Source organism: Eptatretus burgeri, unplaced genomic scaffold, assembly GCF_056783735.1.
Source record: "Eptatretus burgeri isolate ZD-2024b unplaced genomic scaffold, Ebu_testis_v1 Ebu_testis_scaffold_38, whole genome shotgun sequence".
NCBI lineage: Eukaryota > Metazoa > Chordata > Myxini > Myxiniformes > Myxinidae > Eptatretus > Eptatretus burgeri.
This window is the reverse complement of record NW_028221988.1, coordinates 36,319-54,666: the sequence shown is the minus strand read 5'-3', so window position 1 is coordinate 54,666 and position 18,348 is coordinate 36,319. Positions and strand designations below refer to the sequence as shown.

The following is an 18,348-nucleotide window of genomic DNA, read 5'->3' as shown; positions in this document are numbered from 1 at the left end:
ACCAGTCTTTTTGCCCTGACACTTTTTTGTGCATGTGTGGAATGGTGCCTTCAGAAACAAAGTTCTTTGACATCATACATTGTCCCCTGATCAACAGGAATTACATCCATCAAAATGTTTTCGTGTATGAGGGATCTTATAATGTTTGACATGTTGCACAGAATCGTTGCTTTTAGCTGAGCCTCAACCTCGCATTTAGAGAAAAGGATGAACAATCATATTTATGTTGGTGATGTATACGATGTGAGTTCAAAGAGAAGTTGGTGAGGATATCATTGGACACAATGAAGCTGATGAATGGAGGGGTTGAAACCCATGCCTCAACAAGCAGTTATGCACCGGTTATCTCAGGCCTTTTCATCGGTTGTGGTCATCAGTGATGAAGGTTGTGGTCAAGTTTCATCAAAATCGTGTGTTTAGTTCAAGCCATAATGAATTAAGTATTTATAGACTCACTCACTCTCACTCACCGAGGGACACTGCTCGATCATGTAAGCTTGAACATGCGTGTTGAAGCAACAAGGTCTGATGTTAATGGGACTTACAGACACGGCACGGGACACTGGTGGCTGCAGAGATTTGCGGTGAGCTGGAGAGGTGGTGTGACAACCTGGAGAAGCATGAGGAGGATATTAAGAGGTATGTGGATGCACATGCACACATCAATGGTGTGAAAAAGGAGTTGAGACAATCAAAGAGGAATGGGTGAACACCCATTCCTCTTTCTCTGAATTTTGTCATATTCAAGGTCAAAAGGGTGTGTGTGCGTGTGTGCGTGCGTGCGTGCGTTTATAGTTCAGAAAGCGCAACATTATCTCTCTGCAAACGCCTCTGTCGCTCTCTCTCACTCTGTCCCTCTCTTCCTCTCTCACTCTCTCCCTCTCTCGCTCTCTCCCTCGCACCCCTTCCCTCCTCCCCCCGTCTCCCTCCTTTATTTTGTAGGAAGATGGCTCCCACCAAAAGAAGGAAATGTACAAGAAGCGAACTTGCCCAAAAACAATTTGCGAAAGCTGCATCCAGGGCAGCCTTGCCTCAACAGCAGAAAGCAAGACCAGAAGGAAACAGCAACAATGACTGCATTCTGCCCTCCCGTACCTCCGATCTCACAGTCAGTGAGTGCTGTACTTCAGTCGGTTGTCCATTCTATCTGGTTCAGGAGGACACAGTTCAAGCCTATGAAACCTTTGTCGCCCCTGTGTGAAGTGGGGCCATCGCCGTAAAATACAAAACACACAGGAAATGGCACTTTGTGTTGAGGCGCGGCGGTGATGGTCATGTTTAACCCTCGACCAGTCAAAGATCCCCAGGGAGTTAAACACGGCAAGGTAAGCCTTGGTCTTGTTTCCTGTCTCCCACTTGTCTCTCTCTTTCCTTCTGCACACTCCTCTCCCGCCCCACCCCCTCCATCCCCTTCCCTACCCTCTCTGACCCCAAACGCTCTCTGTCTCTCTATCCCTCTCCCCACCTCCTGCCCCCCATCTCTCTGCCCCCTCTCTTTACAGGTGGTATTTGCTCGTGGGTAATATATTTAGCATTTGAATTTTTAAGTGCCAAAGCCTACCTCTTGGGTTGATCTTGTCAGGAGTCTCATACCAAGGGGGAGGGGGGCTGTGTTGTGTGTGATGTAAGATGTAGTTATGAAAACGGAAGGCCCGAGCATGGTCCATGTACATCAATGTCGATGTTTTTTTTTTTGTATACCTTGTTGAGGCTCGTATGAGAGCTAACACACAACGCATAGCAAGGGGGACATGACACAACAGTGGTGGGAGTGGGAAGGACAAACCAGTGGGGAAAAGAGATATTAGGAGATATGTGGAAGGGAGAAGGATGGGGCGAGGAACATGGGGAAGACAAGATGGACATTAAAAGGACTTTCAGGAAGGAATGCAGGGATTTTGAAGGAGGTGGGTTTGGGGTGGATGAACAGGGGTAGAAAAGATCGAGGATTTGGATGGGGGACGATAAGAGGTGGTGGTGAACAGCTGTTTTGAAGGCCTGGAGGGAAGGACGGGATTTAACAGAGTGAGGGAGTTTCTTGCAAAGGTGGGAAAAAAGAGGAATGAAAGAGTGAAGCTGAGTAGTGATTCGTGATTTTGGTAGATTTACCAGAAGGGGGTTGCTGGCGGACATTGAGCGCCCTTCAGAAATATGGGGGGGGGGGGACAAATCGCAGACAGAGCAGGGTGGGTGAGACTGGAGAGGAGACGGTAGAAGACAGAAAGACCACCGACCTGCCTGCGGTGAGAGAGTGAGAGACCAAAGACCCAGCCTCATCGCAGGAGATGCCAATGATCTGAAATGCCTTGGTTTCCATTGCATGAAGTCGAGAAAGGTGAGAGGCAGGAGCACCAGCCCAATGGGGAGAGCAGCACTCCATCAGGCTGCGGACGAAAGCTTTGTATGTGGTCAGGAGCTCAGGTGGGCTGAGGAAGGACTTTGCACGATAGAGGATTCCCAGTCGGCGGCTGGATTTGGAGGCCAGGTTGGAAATGTGGATTTCTCAGGAAAGATCATGGCAGATAGTGAGACTGAGACGCTTGAAAGTGAGGACTTCTTCCAGAAGCACATACCTCCGCCGTGCAATGCCTGATCCAGTCGAACATATTGGGCCCAATAAGTTTTTGAAATATCGTGCTATCTATCGTTATTGGTTTCGTCTCTCAATGATGAAGAATTACTTAAAAAATTGCAGTCACTGGATCTGGATCTTTACCAAAATCTCATAACTTCACCCTTGTCACACATCCAACCTGTCCACCAAGTTTCATCCAAATCCATCACAACTTTTGGAGATATCCAACAAACAAACAAACAAACACACAAACAAACAAACAAGAAATAGACGTCATTCACAGCATGATACTTGCCAAATCCAAAAAACAAATTTGACTTGAACAATCATTGGTGGTTGGATTCATTAAGCTGATATGAAAATCCTGTTCAAATTTCTCGTCCATCATGATGAAAAATTGAGGATTTTAGAAATTTGAGAAAGTTGTTGAACTTTGTCCTATGTTGACCTTTTGACCTCAAACAATGGGCTTCTTGCTTTTGTCAAACTCTTCCATGTGCTGAAGTTTCATGAAGATCGGCTTGAAATTGTGACCTGCAGGTGATTGATAAACAGAACAACAAAATCGACTGATCAATATACTTCAGAAATCTTCGATTTTGCAACAAACAAACACGGATAGTGGTGAAAACATAACCTCCTTCACCTTCGGTGGTGGAGATAAAAAGCCTCAGTATCCCCCTCCCAAATCTCCTCCCATCACCCAACCCCAAGTCCTCACCCTTCCCCTCCTCACCCTGAAGGATCAATCCCTCCCCTCTTTCAATCCTCCAACCCTTCCCCCACCGAAAGTCCTGAACCTCCCCCTTCCAAAGCTCCCCACCTTCACTCTCACCTTCCTACCACTCATGAAAGCACATGAGCATTCCCACGTCGAAACAGTGGACGATGTAACACTTTCTGCTCCCCGATGATGCTATCACAGTCTTCACAAACAGTGTGACCACTCCTTGGATTTTTTCACAAGATCTTGGCTATTCGTTGTTCACCTTGGCATCTTGGTTTTCTGTCGGTTTTCTTGGGGAATAGGTATTCTATTATCATCGCTTTTCCGAAACCTTGTGAATTCGTGGCTTTTTTCATTGGCTCACCTTGGCATTTATGAAAATGAGGAGTGGTCACACTGTTCACGAAGCCTCGTGTTGGCTTAATGGTAAAGATGGCTGCCTTAAGATCTTCGGGTCTTGAGTTTGATCCCCTGTCTCTCGTTGAATTAACACAAAGTGGGTTGACTCAGCTTGTCATCCTTCTGAGGATGGCAAAATGAGTACCAGCTGCTTGGTAACAGGGGATGGGGGTGAAGTTTAGGGGGGAGGGGCATTGCATCGGCGGCACAGCCTCACCCCAAGAAAATGAGATAGCCACAGTTAGAAGCTGAACACAAATAAATAAAAACCGACTTCATAGAAACCAATCACCAGTTTCAGTGAAAATAGTCAAAAATAAGAGTAAGCGTACATAACCTCCACGGTAAACGTGCTGTTTTAAAGAAAGTGTTCTGAAGAGTAAATGTTAAAGGGTTCTAAATGATGATTCGAGAGGGTTCTCAAGAGTAAATGTTATGGGGTTCGAAACGTTGATTCTAGAGGGTTCTCAAGAGTAAATGTTAAGGGGTTCTAAATGTTGATTCTCCAGGGTTATCAAGAGTAAATGTGATGGGGTTCAAAACAGCGATTCCAGAGGGTTCTCAAGAGGAAATGTTCAGGGGTTCTAAACATTGATTCTAGAGGGTTCTCAAGAGTAAATGTTGTGGGGTTCTAAACGTTAATTCCAGAGGGTTTTCAAAAGAAAATGTTAAGGGGTTCTAAACGTTGATTCTAGCGGGTTATCAAGAGTAAATGTTAAGGGGTTCTTAACGTTGATTCTCAAGGGTTCTCAAGAGTAAATGTTGTGGGGTTCTAAATGTTAATTCCAGAGGGTTTTCAAGTGCAAATGTGGGGTTCTAAACCGCGATTCCAGAGCGTTTTCAAGTGTACATGTGGGGTTCTAAACCGCGATTCCAGAGCGTTTTCAAGTGTAAATGTGGGGTTCTAAACGGCGATTCCAGAGGGTTCTCAAGAGTACATGTGGGGTTCTAAACCGCGATTCTAGAGCATTTTCAAGTGTAAATGTGGGGTTCTAAATGGCGATTCCAGAGGGTTCTCAAGAGTAAATGTAGGGTTCTAAACGTTGATTCTAGAGGGTTCTCAAGAGTAAATGTTAAAGGGTTCCAAACGTTCATTTTCAAGGGTTCTCAAAAGTAAATGTTAAGGGGTTCTACACGTTGATTCTCGAGGGTTATCAAGAGTAAATGTTAAGGGGTTCTTTACTTTGATTCTCGAGGGTTCTCAAGAGTAAATGTTTTGCGGTTCTAAACGTTAATTCCAGAGGGTTTTCAAGTGCAAATGTGGGGTTCTAAACCGCAATTCCAGAGCGTTTTCAAGTGTAAATGTGGGGTTCTAAACGGCGATTCCAGAGGGTTCTCAAGAGTAAATGTTAAGGGGTTCAAAACGTTAATTCGAGGGGGTTCTCAAGAGTAAATGTTACAGGGTTCTAAACGTTCATTCTGGAGGGTTATCAAGAGTAAATGTTAAAGGGTTCTAAACGTCAATTCGAGAGGGTTCTCAAGAGTAAATGTTAAGGGGTTCTAAACGTTGATTCTCGAGGGTTCTCAAGATTAAATGTAAAGGGGTTCTAAACGTTGATTCGAGAGGGTTCTCAAGAGTAAATGTTCAGGGGTTCTAAACGTTGATTCTTGCGGGTTAGCAAGAGTAAATGTTAAGGGGTTCTAAATGTTGATTCCAGAGGGTTCTCAAAAGTTAATGTTAAGGGGTTCTCAACGTTGATTCTCGAGGGTTGTCAAGAGTAAATGTTAAGGGGTTCTAAACGTTGATTCTCAAGGGTTGTCAAGAGTAAATGTTAAGGGGTTCTAAACGCCGATTCCAGAGGGTTCTCAAGAGTCAATGTAGGGTTCTAAACGTTGATTCCAGAGAGTTCTCAAGAGTAAATGTAAAAGGGTTCTAAACGTTGATTCTCAAGGGTTCTCATGAGTAAATGTTAAAGGGTTCTAAACGTTGATTCTCGAGGGTTCTCATGAGTAAATGTAGGGTTCTAAACGTTGATTCTCGAGGGTTCTCATGAGTAAATGCTAAGGGGTTCAAAACGTTGATTCTGGAGCAGTGGTTCTTCACCTTTTCAGAAGCGCCGAACCCTCACAAAAACCTACGCACACTCACCGAACCCCTCAAATTTGACCAAAAGTTTTAATTCATACAAAAATGAAAAAAAATTGCATCAAAATTCAAGCGTATATTTGTATAAGAATAAGAAAAACCAATGTCACCAGCAGGGTGACCCGTATCTTGCCAAAAGGTCACACTGAGGTGAACAGAGCTGCTATCCACCAGGAGCGACTCCTTGAGGAATATCTGCCGACGAGAGATTCCGATGAGAATTGTTCTACAGAGTAACCATGAAAAATATGCGTTTTCCTCATAACGTCACCAAATGACGTCATAATGTCTCAAGCTTGACATGTCTAGAGAGCACTCATCGAGGTGTTCAATTTGAGGTACTACACGATATGGTTCCTAAAACTTGAAAATTTGACCTTGGGATCAAATATGTTTGACCTCAGGCGCTAACCATGAAGGTCAAGGCCAATCGCCACCAAAAATTAATCAGCTGAGCGCCAGACCATGAACTATATTCCCATGAAGGTTGAAGACGATCTGATCAAAATTACTAAAAAAATAAGGGTTTCGTCGACTCCCCTGATTTGCGACAGTGACCTTGACCTTTGACCTTGACCTTCAAAATTTTGTGCACTGAAAGGGACCTCTATAGGCCTCTGATATGAAGTTACAAAAATTTCCAATGATAACTGTGCTCTGCAGAATTTTTTATACGTGATTACAGACAAACAAACAAACAAAAAAATAAAAAATAAATAAAAAAACATACAAGCTGACTAACATATCTTGCAAAAACTTCGTTTTGGCAAGATAATAAATTCAATTTTAATTAATAGAAAAATAAAAATCAAACTGCATCAAAATTCAAAAGTATATTTGGATAATAACAATTGGATATTTATGCGATTTTTGTTCTTGTGTTTTTTAAGGCGATCGGGGAAATGCGTGGCTTTGTTTTGGCAAGGGCCACCCTCATATCACTTTCGCATGCAAGTCTGCTCCTTTTCTTTGTTTTGATGTCAAGCAGTTTCGAAAATGCATGCTCACAGAGATACTTTGTGACGAACGGCGTGAAGATCTCAAGGGCAATTTTCGCGATGAGAGGATACCCTTCCATTTGGCGGCACCAAAACGTTGAGAGCGTTGTTGTGCCGAAGAGTTGTTGTTGAGTCTGGCTCTGCTGAAGTTCGATGAGGTCGTCGAGGTATTGATCGTTGACATCTGCCGTTGCAACACCGAAAGCAAGTTACTGTCTCACCCATGCTGGGTTTTGTGCTTGGTCAGGGAAATATCCATCGAATGATTTCCCAGCTCATCCAAGTGCGTGGCAATCGATTGCTTCAGTTCCCTTGGTATAGCAGAGCCTCCAACTTCAGAATCATCTTCAATTCCGCTCACGCACTCATCCAGTAGCGGAAAATTCGCGAAGTTATCCTTCTCTGTTCGCCACCTCCACAACGGAAGCTTCTTTCGAAAAGCGCTCAGCTTTTCTTCAGCTTCGACGACATTCACTCCACCGCCCTGCATCTGGCAATTGAGATGGTTGAGTGCGTCGAAAATGTGAACCATGTACGCCAATGCCAGGATGAACTTTGATTCTTCGACATGAGTTGCATGGCGATGCTGGTGCTCTCGCAGAAACAGGGCTAATTCTACATGCAAGGCAAAAATGCGCCTCAGTACCTTCCCTCGTGATAACGACCGAACGTTAGAGTGGTAGAGGACTTCGAATTCAGAGCCGATTTTATTGCACAGCTCTTTGAAAATGCGATTATTCAGAGCACTGCTTCACACGCAATTCACAGTTTCAACGACGATTTTCAGAACATTGGCCAGTTCTGGAGGCAGAGTTTTTGATGCCAGCGCGTGTCTGTGCAGGACACAGTGCGTGACGATGACCTGTGGTGCATCGGCCTTCACCAGTGCTCTAAAACCAGAGTTGTGCCCCAGCATGGCTGGAGCCCCGTCCGAGCAAACTGCAGACACCACGTTCCAGGAAAGACCGTTGCTTCTGAAGAAGTCGTCCACAAGTTTCTTCATGTCAGCTGCTTTAGTCGTTGTTGTGAGAGGCTTGGAGAACAGAAACTCTTCCGTGATCTAGTCTCCCTTGACACAACGCACAAATACCATGAGATGGCTCAAATTAGAAATGTCGGTGGTCTCGTCGAGTTGAAGGCTGAATTTCGTTGGACTCGCAACTAAATTTGCAACTAAATTTGCAATGCGACTAAATTTACTTGACATGCTGATCCTGAAACAAAAAAGAAATAAAATTACGTGAGACTGAAAGCAAATTATAGCAAAATTGCAAAGTGTTTCGGAGAGCTTTCACCGAACCCCTGAGACTGACTCACCGACCCCAGGTTCAGAACCACTGTTCTCGAGGGTTCTCAAGAGTATATGTTAAGGGGTTCTTAACGTTGATTCTAAGGGGTTCTCAAGAGTAGATGGTAAGGGATTCTGAACATTGATATTAAGGGGTTCAAAGTGGTGATTCTAGAGGGTTCTCCAGTAAATTTTAAGGGGTTCTACACGGTGATTCCAGAGGGTTCTCAAGAGTAAATGTTAAGGGCTTCTAAACGTTGATTCCAAGGGGTTCTCAAGAGTAAATGTTAAGGGGTTCTAAACGTTGATTCCAAGGGGTTCTGAAGAGTAAATATTAAAGGGTTCGAAGTGGTGATTCTTGAGGGTTCTCAAGGGTAATTCAAAGCAGGCATTCTCAAACCCAGAATCGTGACCCCAACTTGGTTCACCAGGGCCTTCTGATGGGTCGCAGATGACTCGGCACCGCTTGATCTTCCAGCGATACACCATATCCAAATGTTGGTAGTTTTCCAACTTTTCACAAATCGCGGCTTTTGAGATGGTTTTTCACGTCAAAAGCGTTTTCTCTTACAATTTTCATGGACGGTTCTGGAACCAAGTAGGTTCCGGTAACATTTGGGTCACAAAGCAAATGTGATTTCAAATTTTGGGGCATGGGCAAAAAAGTTGGGGAACCTGTGTTCTCAAGGGATCCAAATGATTATAATAAAAGGTTCTAAACCCTAAAAGGTAAATTCTGATGTTCTTAAGGATAAAATATGGAAATTGTGGGCGGAGTCAAGTGAACTGTCCAATCAATGAGTGTGGCATGCACACGTGACACATGTACGGCTTCTTTTACACGTAGATTGGTTATAACTGTGGGGTTGAATTGAGTTAAACCTCCAAAATTAGGATCAAAATTCTCTGCTTCTGGGTCCAAGTCCACCTCGATGGGAACCAGAAACATGCATCTCAAGAACATTTACATCTATCGTCTGTTCTCCACCGAAGCGTGACTCGACCCTTGGAGATGCTATACACGAGCACCGTACCCAGTCATGAGCATCAATGGATTCCACACGTTTGTCCCAAATATCGCAGCACACAAAGCTGTTTGTGACATCTATCCATCCATCCACTCAAATATAAACACAGGCTCACATGCACAGCACCAATGTTCCTACAATCCATTGTGACAAAATGACATTGTTTCACCAACGTGCAGTGATTGAATTCCTCGTGAAGGAGAACAACTCAGCTGCAGATATCTGCAGCCGATTGAGTCAGGCATATGGAGATGCCTGCATTGGTGTGAGCAGTATCAGAAGGTGAATGAAACACTTAAGAGACAGAGACACAGACATCACCGATCAGCCATGCTGTGATCGGCTGAGAAGCCCCACGACTGAACGCAACTAGTTGACAGTTGATGTGCTCATCTGTGAGAATTGAACGGTAATGGTTCGGGAGATCGCAGCACAGCACGGCAGAGGGCACCATGCTGTACAGGAGATAATAGCGATCTTGGAATATGGGAAACTTTGTTCTCGTTGGGTTCCCCGTTTGCTTACGAACACAAAAACACACCCTTGGATGTGTCTTCACAGTTGCTTCAATGACACGCTGCCAAGGGAGATGACATCCTGTTCCGTATTGCGACTGGTGAGGAAAGCTTGTTCCTCCATTTTGACCCAGAAACCAAGCAGCAGAAGCATGGAATGGCATCGCTCGACATCTTCAAAAAAGAAGGGGACTCAGAGAGTACCCTCCACAAGCAAAGTTATGGGAACGGTCCCGTCGGTCCAAATGTACATTTACAGCGGCAACAGCCTTTGTAATTCACCAACACGCGCCATGCTAAACCAATGTAAGAAACACAGCAACGAACTGATAGATTTAACAAATGGGGTATTTATTCACAGTAAATCGGGGAAACGACGGAAGTACATTAATTATCACGACCAATGGAGAATGCAAATTTACACACAAGCACTTAAACCATTCCTACTGACATACGGGCCTTCCGACACACACACACACACACACACACACACACACACACACACACACACACACACACACACACACACACACACACACACACACACACACACACACACACACACACACACACACACACACACACACACACACATACACACACACGCACACACATACACACACACGCACACACATACACACACACATACACACACATACACACACACGCACACACATACACACACACATACACACACACACATACACACACACACACACACATACACACACATACACACACATACACACACATACACACACATACACACACATACACACACACACGGATCTGTCCACCTTGTGTGGTTTGGCTAACATGGGCGAACCAGGCCAGCGTTGAGATGTGATAATAGAATCCAGAGCTCCCTTCAGCGCTCGTCCCGGCAACCAAAACTCTCCGCTGTATCCCAAACTGTCCAGACGGCAGGAGGTTTCTCTGCCACTTCTCCAAGTCTTTGAGTTGAACGTCAAAGCGAGGGCTGATAACTCCACACTTGTTCAACCTGCCCGTCAGATTGACCACAACCTCGCCTGCTCGATGGTCATCAACTATTTCAAAAACTCTCCTTCCTCGTCCGATCGCGCCGCAACTTCATTCAACATTCTCCTGGGGGGGGGGGGCGCGCCTTCTCCCTCCCCACTCTCCCTCATCGGACGGTTTTGGCCGGAAAATGCGCTCGTCTCCCTGTCATTGGCTCAAACGAGCGGCAAGTCCGTCGATTGGCCTGGGGGGGGGGAGGGTGGTGACGTCACGCGGACCACCTTTCTCACCATCACGGGGTTTGATTGGCTGATCGGCGGCCACCTCACTCATAGCACGCTGATTGGTCGCGGGCCACTGCGAGGCTCCTCCTTGAACTCCGCCCACCTTGGCGTTGGCCAGAGCGAGGTGAAGGTGATGGTGTGGTTGTTGTTGATGTTGGTGGTATAAAAATAAAAGAAAACCCTGACTCTCAAAATAACTCCGCAGTGCATGAACATTTAATTACCCATTAAACAAGGGAAAGGGAGCTATCTATCCACATTTACTTATCGAAATAACCGCTGTAGGACCTGTATGTTGAGTGCAGTAAGCTTCCATATTCGTAACAATATTAAGGTGTTCAGAGAAGGGTGAAACTCCATCTCACATCGGCCATGCCTTGGACACCTCCCAGACCAGTCCTCGTGACCGTCGAGACGATTTTGAAGGACAAGGTGAGAATTCTTGAACATATAAAGGGATCAGCACACATGAAGTCAACTGATTACCTTCACAGCAACAACTACACCTCCAAGAACAGGATCGCATCCAGAACTTGAGGTGCACTCGATGGAGTGCGTACCTCCACTGTGCAATGCCTGATCCAAAAGAACATATCGGACCCAATAAATATGTCGTTTTTAGCCCCATCTCTCAATGGTGAAGCATCACTTTAAAAATTAAAAAAAGACGTCTCCAGATCCAGATTCTGATCTTCACCAAAATTGAATCAATTCTTCCGAGCCGCACACCCAACATGTCCACCAAGTTTCATTCAAATCCGTCCACAACGTTTTGAGAGATCGAGCTCTTTATTAGTGTAGCCCGATCTCTCAATGGGGAAGAATCACTTTTAAAATTCGAGTAGCCTTCCGGTTCTGGGTTTGGAGCGTCGGCAGGTCTCTTTGTGGGGCAGATAACAGCAATTTTTGAGAGGAATGGTGCAAATGATGATACAAGCATCAAATTTGGCACATTTGTTCTCCAGGGGATTCTCATAAAATCTGCCTGATTGGCCATTTGAAAATCCAAATTTTGAAAAATTTGAAAAAATAAAAAAATTTGAAAAAAGTCATGATCACGAATCAATGTTGGATGCTGGCTGAGATTGATGAATGTTTCAGAAACATCATCAAATACGTTCCAAGTCTGCCATGCAGTTTTTTTCCCTTTACCACGAAAGGCAGACACGACGTCACATCCAGTGAACGTATGGAAGTATGGGATCCCTCTAACTTTCTCGGGCCCTATTGCAGAAACTACCTCATGGACCGGAATCCATTGCACCTGTCTACTTGGCCAAAGGCAATCCACATGTTCTGAAGACCTAGTTCCTGTAAGGATGGCAGTACAGATATTGCTATGACGAGATCGTCCGTGTCATTAGCCTTCATGATAATGGACTTGCTACCATCCGTCGTTGCATCCCTGGCGGGTACAAATATTTGAGTGTCAGCTTCTTCATGACAACATGGAGACACAGCATCCAGTGACTTCCTTGTGTTGCTAATGGCATCTTCTCCTTTTGTGACAATGACTGTGCTTGCCGTCTGTGCTTCACACATCTTTTCCGCAAGGAAGTGAAACAGCTCAGTCTTGTTGCTGTCATCTCGAAGAAAGCTCCTCCAGTGACTTGGGGTCTTACTGGTTCCTGTCACTCTTCTTCTGATTCCTTGCCCCCTTTTAGACCTTGCCTCGGACTTCAGACGACTTCTTGTACACATCAAACACTACGTCCACCCTCTCGTACCTGGCACCATAGGATTCCACCTTTGGGATGATGTCTTCTTTAGCATAGTCATCAAATATCTTTGAAGTATGTGGAGGTTGGGCATTGATAAGTGCTGAGCCATCAATGATGACTGCATCTCCACTTGGTTCTCTGTCTGGGATGTTCACTTCTGCTTCAAGAATTTCATCCAGCTGTGACTTCAAATTTTTTTTTTTTTCAAATTTTTCAAAATTTGGATTTTCAAATGGCCAATCGGGCGGATTTGATCAGAAAGCCCTGCAGAACAGAAATGCCAAATTTGATGCTTGTATCATAATTTGCAGGACCTTTCTGCTGTCTACTGCACTATCTCTTGTGGCTCTCTGCTGGCTTTCACGAAGTCAAGTTTCCGGTCGTTATCTGTCCCGTTTTAACTGTTTATTTTCTCATCTACATGTCACTGTGTGTTCCGAGTTTGGTGTTGTTTCAAAAATCGTGCTATTTTGTGAGTTTTCGACGACCTGTCTTCACGTGTTCCTTGAGGCCTTCCCCTCTCAGTGTACGATCGTGTTTATTTGTATTCTCTCCCAATTAACTTCAATTTCTATTTCCCCCACTTTCCCAACATCCCCCATCCCTCCAAATCTAAACACTCTGGTTCTTGTCTTATATCCAAAACAAAAAACAAACCAAAAAAAAACACCACCTTTCTCCCTGCAAACCCACGAGTCCCGATCCTTCTTCTTCTTCTTTTTATTCTTCATATTGCCAGCACACCATCTTTATTCTACTTGAGCTGATCCACTCTCGCCATTACCATCACGATTTCTTCCTTCAACCTCCCATTCCCGAATCTTACCTGATCTTCAAAAATACATCAAAAATTAATAATCTACCTTGTATCCTTTCGATCTATACACCTCCTGTAACCACGTGTCTCTCTCCATCCTCTTACTGGTATTTTTCATCGACCAGCAGCTTCACTCTGCGTTTATAGTTCCAAATTAACCATACACCTCCACGATTTCACTTCAACCTTCCCTTTTCCGAATGTTACGCAATCCTGATTTAAAATAAGTAAATTCACTTTTGATTATACACCTCCCAGAGCCACGTGCTTCTCCCGCAACCACGTGATCTGTTTCCACCCTCTACGTTTACCAATCCAAATTAACCATTCACATCACGATTTTTATCTACAACCTTTCCATGACCTAATCTGATGAAAACTCGCTCATTCAATAACAATGAAAATAACAACGATCTCTTTTATGCTTCATCTTCCTCTTTCACACGTGTGGTTCTCTTTACTGTATCATACCTCACTACTCTTCTCCCATTTCAACAGACTGCTCTAAATTCGACCTTTCCTTCATCCCTGATCTAACAAATCCAACTGTTACAGCGTTTCTTCTCTCCGTTCTCTTCATTTGCCTTTATTGCTTCCATCAAGAAATATCTTTAATCACATCTCTGACCTAAAAAAAATTTAAAACCCAGTTTGCAATGAGTGTTCACTTTCCATCAATCATTCCTTTTTTTCCAACGACAGTGCCAACTCGCCCCTCTCACCCTCCCTCTCAAAGCAACCATGACACACTTCTCCCTCCAAGTCTTCCTCTCACCTCTCTCAAAAACTCCCCCCTCACCTTTCTTCCTCAACTCCCCCCACTCACCCTTCTCCCACCATTCACCCCCCTCACTCACTCTTCTCAAAGTCCCCCCCCTTGTCATCAACAAAACTGCCTCTTTCCCCTGCCCTCTCACCTGCATCTCATCACTGCACCTGCACAAATCCACAACTGCCTTCTGCCTCCTCTCTTACCCCCCTCTCCCCCAACACCACAAAGCCTTTTCTCCTGCTCATTGCACCCCCGTCCGCACGCTATTCTGCAATCCCCCTCACTCTTTCAACAACTCTCCCAACCCCACCCCCTATTCCCTTGTCCTCCCTTCCCCCTCCCCTCCCATCCCCTGCACCCAAAGATTCCTCCACTCCCTCTTCATTAACAGTGTGAACCTCAAATATCCGGAGCCTTCGCCCTTCGCTCAAACTTTACAGATATCTCCATACAGGTTGACACTGACAAACCAGACATAGTCTGCCGAACAGAACTTTCCTCCCTCAAGACGTCTCTTACTCCCAAGTATCTCTCCCTGGTTACTCCCGCCTCCGGTATGACAGACCTGAAACTCGTCGTGGTGGAGGAGTTGCTCTCTTCATCAAAGACTCGCTATTCTTCACTCTCAATGCACTGCCCTCACTCCCCCACACCCCCAGGAATACCTCTGGCTACGGCTTCCCTCCGCTCCCACCTCGTGTTTATATGTTTACTGTACCGTCCACCGAACAGTGATGACTGCATTCTCTCGATCGAGTGCACCCTGTGGCTGCTGGTTGCATCATTGGTTGGGACGCGGCGATGCCGCTGATGCAGTGTCCCCCTTACCAGTACACTGGTGCTCATTTTGCCGACCTCAGAAGGATGACAGGCTGAGTCCACCTCCTGGTGTATTTTAATTCAGCAGCCAACGGGGCTTAAACTCAGGACCCAAGGATCCCAAGCTGCCACCCTAATCACGAAGCCAACACCAGGCTTATATGACTCCATTTACACCTCACTATCCAAAAACATGGACCAACTTCTATCTTCTCATCTAAACTCTCTCTTCCTCAAATGTGGTGACTTCAATTGTCATCATGCCAGTTGGCTGGGTGTGGGTTCCTCTCTCACCTGTCATGGCTCTTCAGCAAAAGCTTTCTGTGACTCATTGGGACTGACTCAATCGGTCAATTTCCCGACCCGGATCTCAACCAATTGTACTCGATCACTTCTGGATCTGATTTTGAGAAATTTCCCTGAAAATATCTGCTGTTCTTCCTTCGCTCTAATCGGTTCTTCTGACTACGTGCTTGTCAAAGTGGACATCTCTGTGGCTGTTATCAGAGAATCATCTCACCGCCGTCGAGTCTGGCATTTCACTCAAACCGACTGGCAGGGTCTCCAAGCAGCCATTAAACTTCGAGGCTGGTCTCCCATTGCTACTTTCTCCAACATCAACTCATCCTGGGAATTCTTTCAAAGAAACTTGCTCTCTCATGCAGAGGTTTATCCCCTCTCGTCTTCAGTTGTCCCACCCTTCCTCCCGCCCTTGGTTCTCTGAAGCTTGTGGTGAGGCAGTTGTCCTGAAACAACTTGCCTTTGCCTCATGGAAAGCAAACCCAACTGAGGGTAATCTCAGTTCCTTCCATAAAGCTCGGAACAAGTGTGTATCTACCCTCAGGTGAGCCAGAAAACAACATCTTTCTCATCTCAAGTCTGAACTCTCAAACCTCTCTCCCTCCTCCAAATCCTGGTGGCATCTCATCAAATCTGTTTTTGGTGTATGTTCCCCCTCCATCCGCTCCCTCACCTCAAATGGCCGCACTGCTGATACCGCACGTGAAAAGGCTGAATGCTTAAACTTGGTGTTTTTGTGGAGCTGTTGAACATCTTCCAACACTGAAAACAGCCATTATTGATGAAAATACTTTAAACGATCAAAAGTAACCTTTAAAAGTATAAAAAGGTGTTGTTTTCATTCTATTGATTCATCTTCAGAATGAAACATCTGGTAAGCAGAATGAGAAGACAATATATATTGTGATAACGATCTGCCTGTCACATTCACCAAAAACAGGTCTTCGGGCAAATGAAAAGATCAATGCTTTGAAAATCAAATGAAAATGAAAAGATCAAATGAAAATGATCAATCAAGAGGGAACACAGTGCTGGGGGGGGGGGAGTTTCTGTTTCTGTTACCTCAAAGGAAAATTATTTCTGAGGATGGCTTTTCAAATAGAAACATGATGAAATTGGGAAAATCATGAAAACAGATGACAGCACAACAGGAGCAGAAGGAAGTGTATATATATATATATATATATATATATATATATATATATATATATATATATATATATATATATATATATATATATATATATATATATATATATATATATATATATATATATATATATATATATATATATATATATATATATATCAAGCTAAACTGTTGAGAAAGCCAGAGAGTTTTGACTGAGCTGGTGTACTGCATGTATGCTGTGTCTTTCTCTCCATGGCCGTGTTTGATGTGAATTAAAAGGCGCTTTTCTACCATGATCAGTGTGGACATTGCGAGATCTCAATCAGCGGTGGAACCTGATCTCGACATTTGTATCTAAATCTTGAATCCAAAAACCATCGCTTTCTGTACCCACCTTACCCAGTCACAACCAACTGTCCCTGGACTCTTGCTGTCAAACCTCGACTCAGATTCTGCAACCGGTCCAGACAGCATCAGCCCACGTGTCTGTAAAACCTGCTCCTCCACTCTTGCTCACCCTCTCTCTGTTCTATTCACCCTCTCATTTGCTCAAGATCATCTGCCATCTGAGTGGAAATCAGCAAACATCATGCCCTACAAAAAAGGTGCAAAAACAGATCCCTGCAACTACAGACCAATTTGCATTCTCCCAATCATCAGCAAGGTTATGGAATCCATCATGACTTTAGACATTAAATCCTTCCTCTTCTGCAATGGCCTGATTTCCGATCATCAAATTGGTTTCAGACCAGGTCACTCTTCCCTGGATATGCTGCTTCTTCTCTCCCAACAATGAATGGAGGTCCTCAATGCTGGACATAAAATCAGAGCCATAACCCGAGACATCATGTGCTTTTGACATGGTCTGGCACCCTGCCCTGCTCACGAAACTCTCTTCCCATGCAATCCAAGTCCATCTCCACTCATGGCTCACAGACTTCCTCTCCTGTCGCAGTCAACGTGTGGCCAAAAATGGAGTTCTCTCATCCCCTCTTCCTGTCCAGGCTGGAGTTCCTCAAGTTCCTGGAGTTATTTTTCTGGATTTCCTCAATGATCTCTCGGATTCGCTGGAAAATCCTCTTTATCTCTTTGCTGATGACTCCACCCTCTGCCGTACCATCTGTCATCCCTCAGACCGGCAAGCAGCAGCTTTTTCACTCACTGAAGATCTGGGTAAAATCACAAACTGGTCCAACACGTGGAACATGTCTTTCAATCTGGACAAATCTCACACTCTCACGATGTCTCTCTGAAAGGACCGTTTAACCACCCCCCCCCCATCCACTTTCTCAACAAACCTCTGGAAGAAGTCCTTTCTTTTAAGCTTCCGGGTCTCACTATCGGCCATGATCTTTCCTGGGAAAGCCACATTTCCAAACTAGCCTCCAAAGCCAGTCACCGACTGCGAATCCTCCGTCGTGCAAAGTACTTCCTCGGCCCACCTGAGCTCCTGAGCACTTACAAAGCTTTCATCCACAGCCTGATGGAGTCCTGCTCTCCCCTCTGGGCTGGTGCTCCTGCCTCCCACCTTTCTTGGCTTCACGCTGTGGAAACCAAGGCAGTTCGGATCATTGGCATCTCCCGCGATGAGGATGAGTGTATGGGCCTCTCACTCTCTCACTGCAGGCAAGTCAGTGGTCTTTCTGTCTTCTATCATCTCCTCTCCGGTCTCGCACCCCCCCCCCCACCTGCTCTGTCTGCGATTTGTCCCCACCATATTTCCGCAGGGTGCTCAATGTCCGCCAACAACCCCCTTCTTGTAAAACTACCAAAATCACGAATCACTACTCACCTTCACTCTTTCATTCCTCTTTTTTCCCGCCTTTGGAATAAACTGCCTCACTCTATTCAATCCCATTCTTCCCTCTTGGCCTTCAAAATAGCTGTTCACCACCACCTCTTATCA

At 45.0% G+C, this 18,348-nt stretch overlaps 1 protein-coding gene across 4 annotated transcripts in view; it reads left to right on the top strand.

The window, feature by feature from the left end:
• LOC147007717 (serine/threonine-protein kinase MARK1-like) overlaps positions 1-18,348 on the top strand; it is a 55,684-nt gene that overhangs the window by 1,989 nt on the left and 35,347 nt on the right. For 3 of the 4 annotated variants that reach the window (XM_085866539.1, XM_085866541.1, XM_085866538.1), the window contains 2 exons: positions 548-639; positions 943-1,325. In XM_085866539.1, the coding sequence (XP_085722665.1) occupies positions 1,269-1,325 (57 nt within the window). In that variant the 5' untranslated portion in view covers positions 548-639; positions 943-1,268. The remainder of the gene's footprint in view (positions 1-547; positions 640-942; positions 1,326-18,348) is intronic. The other variant, XM_085866540.1, reaches the window with a different exon arrangement.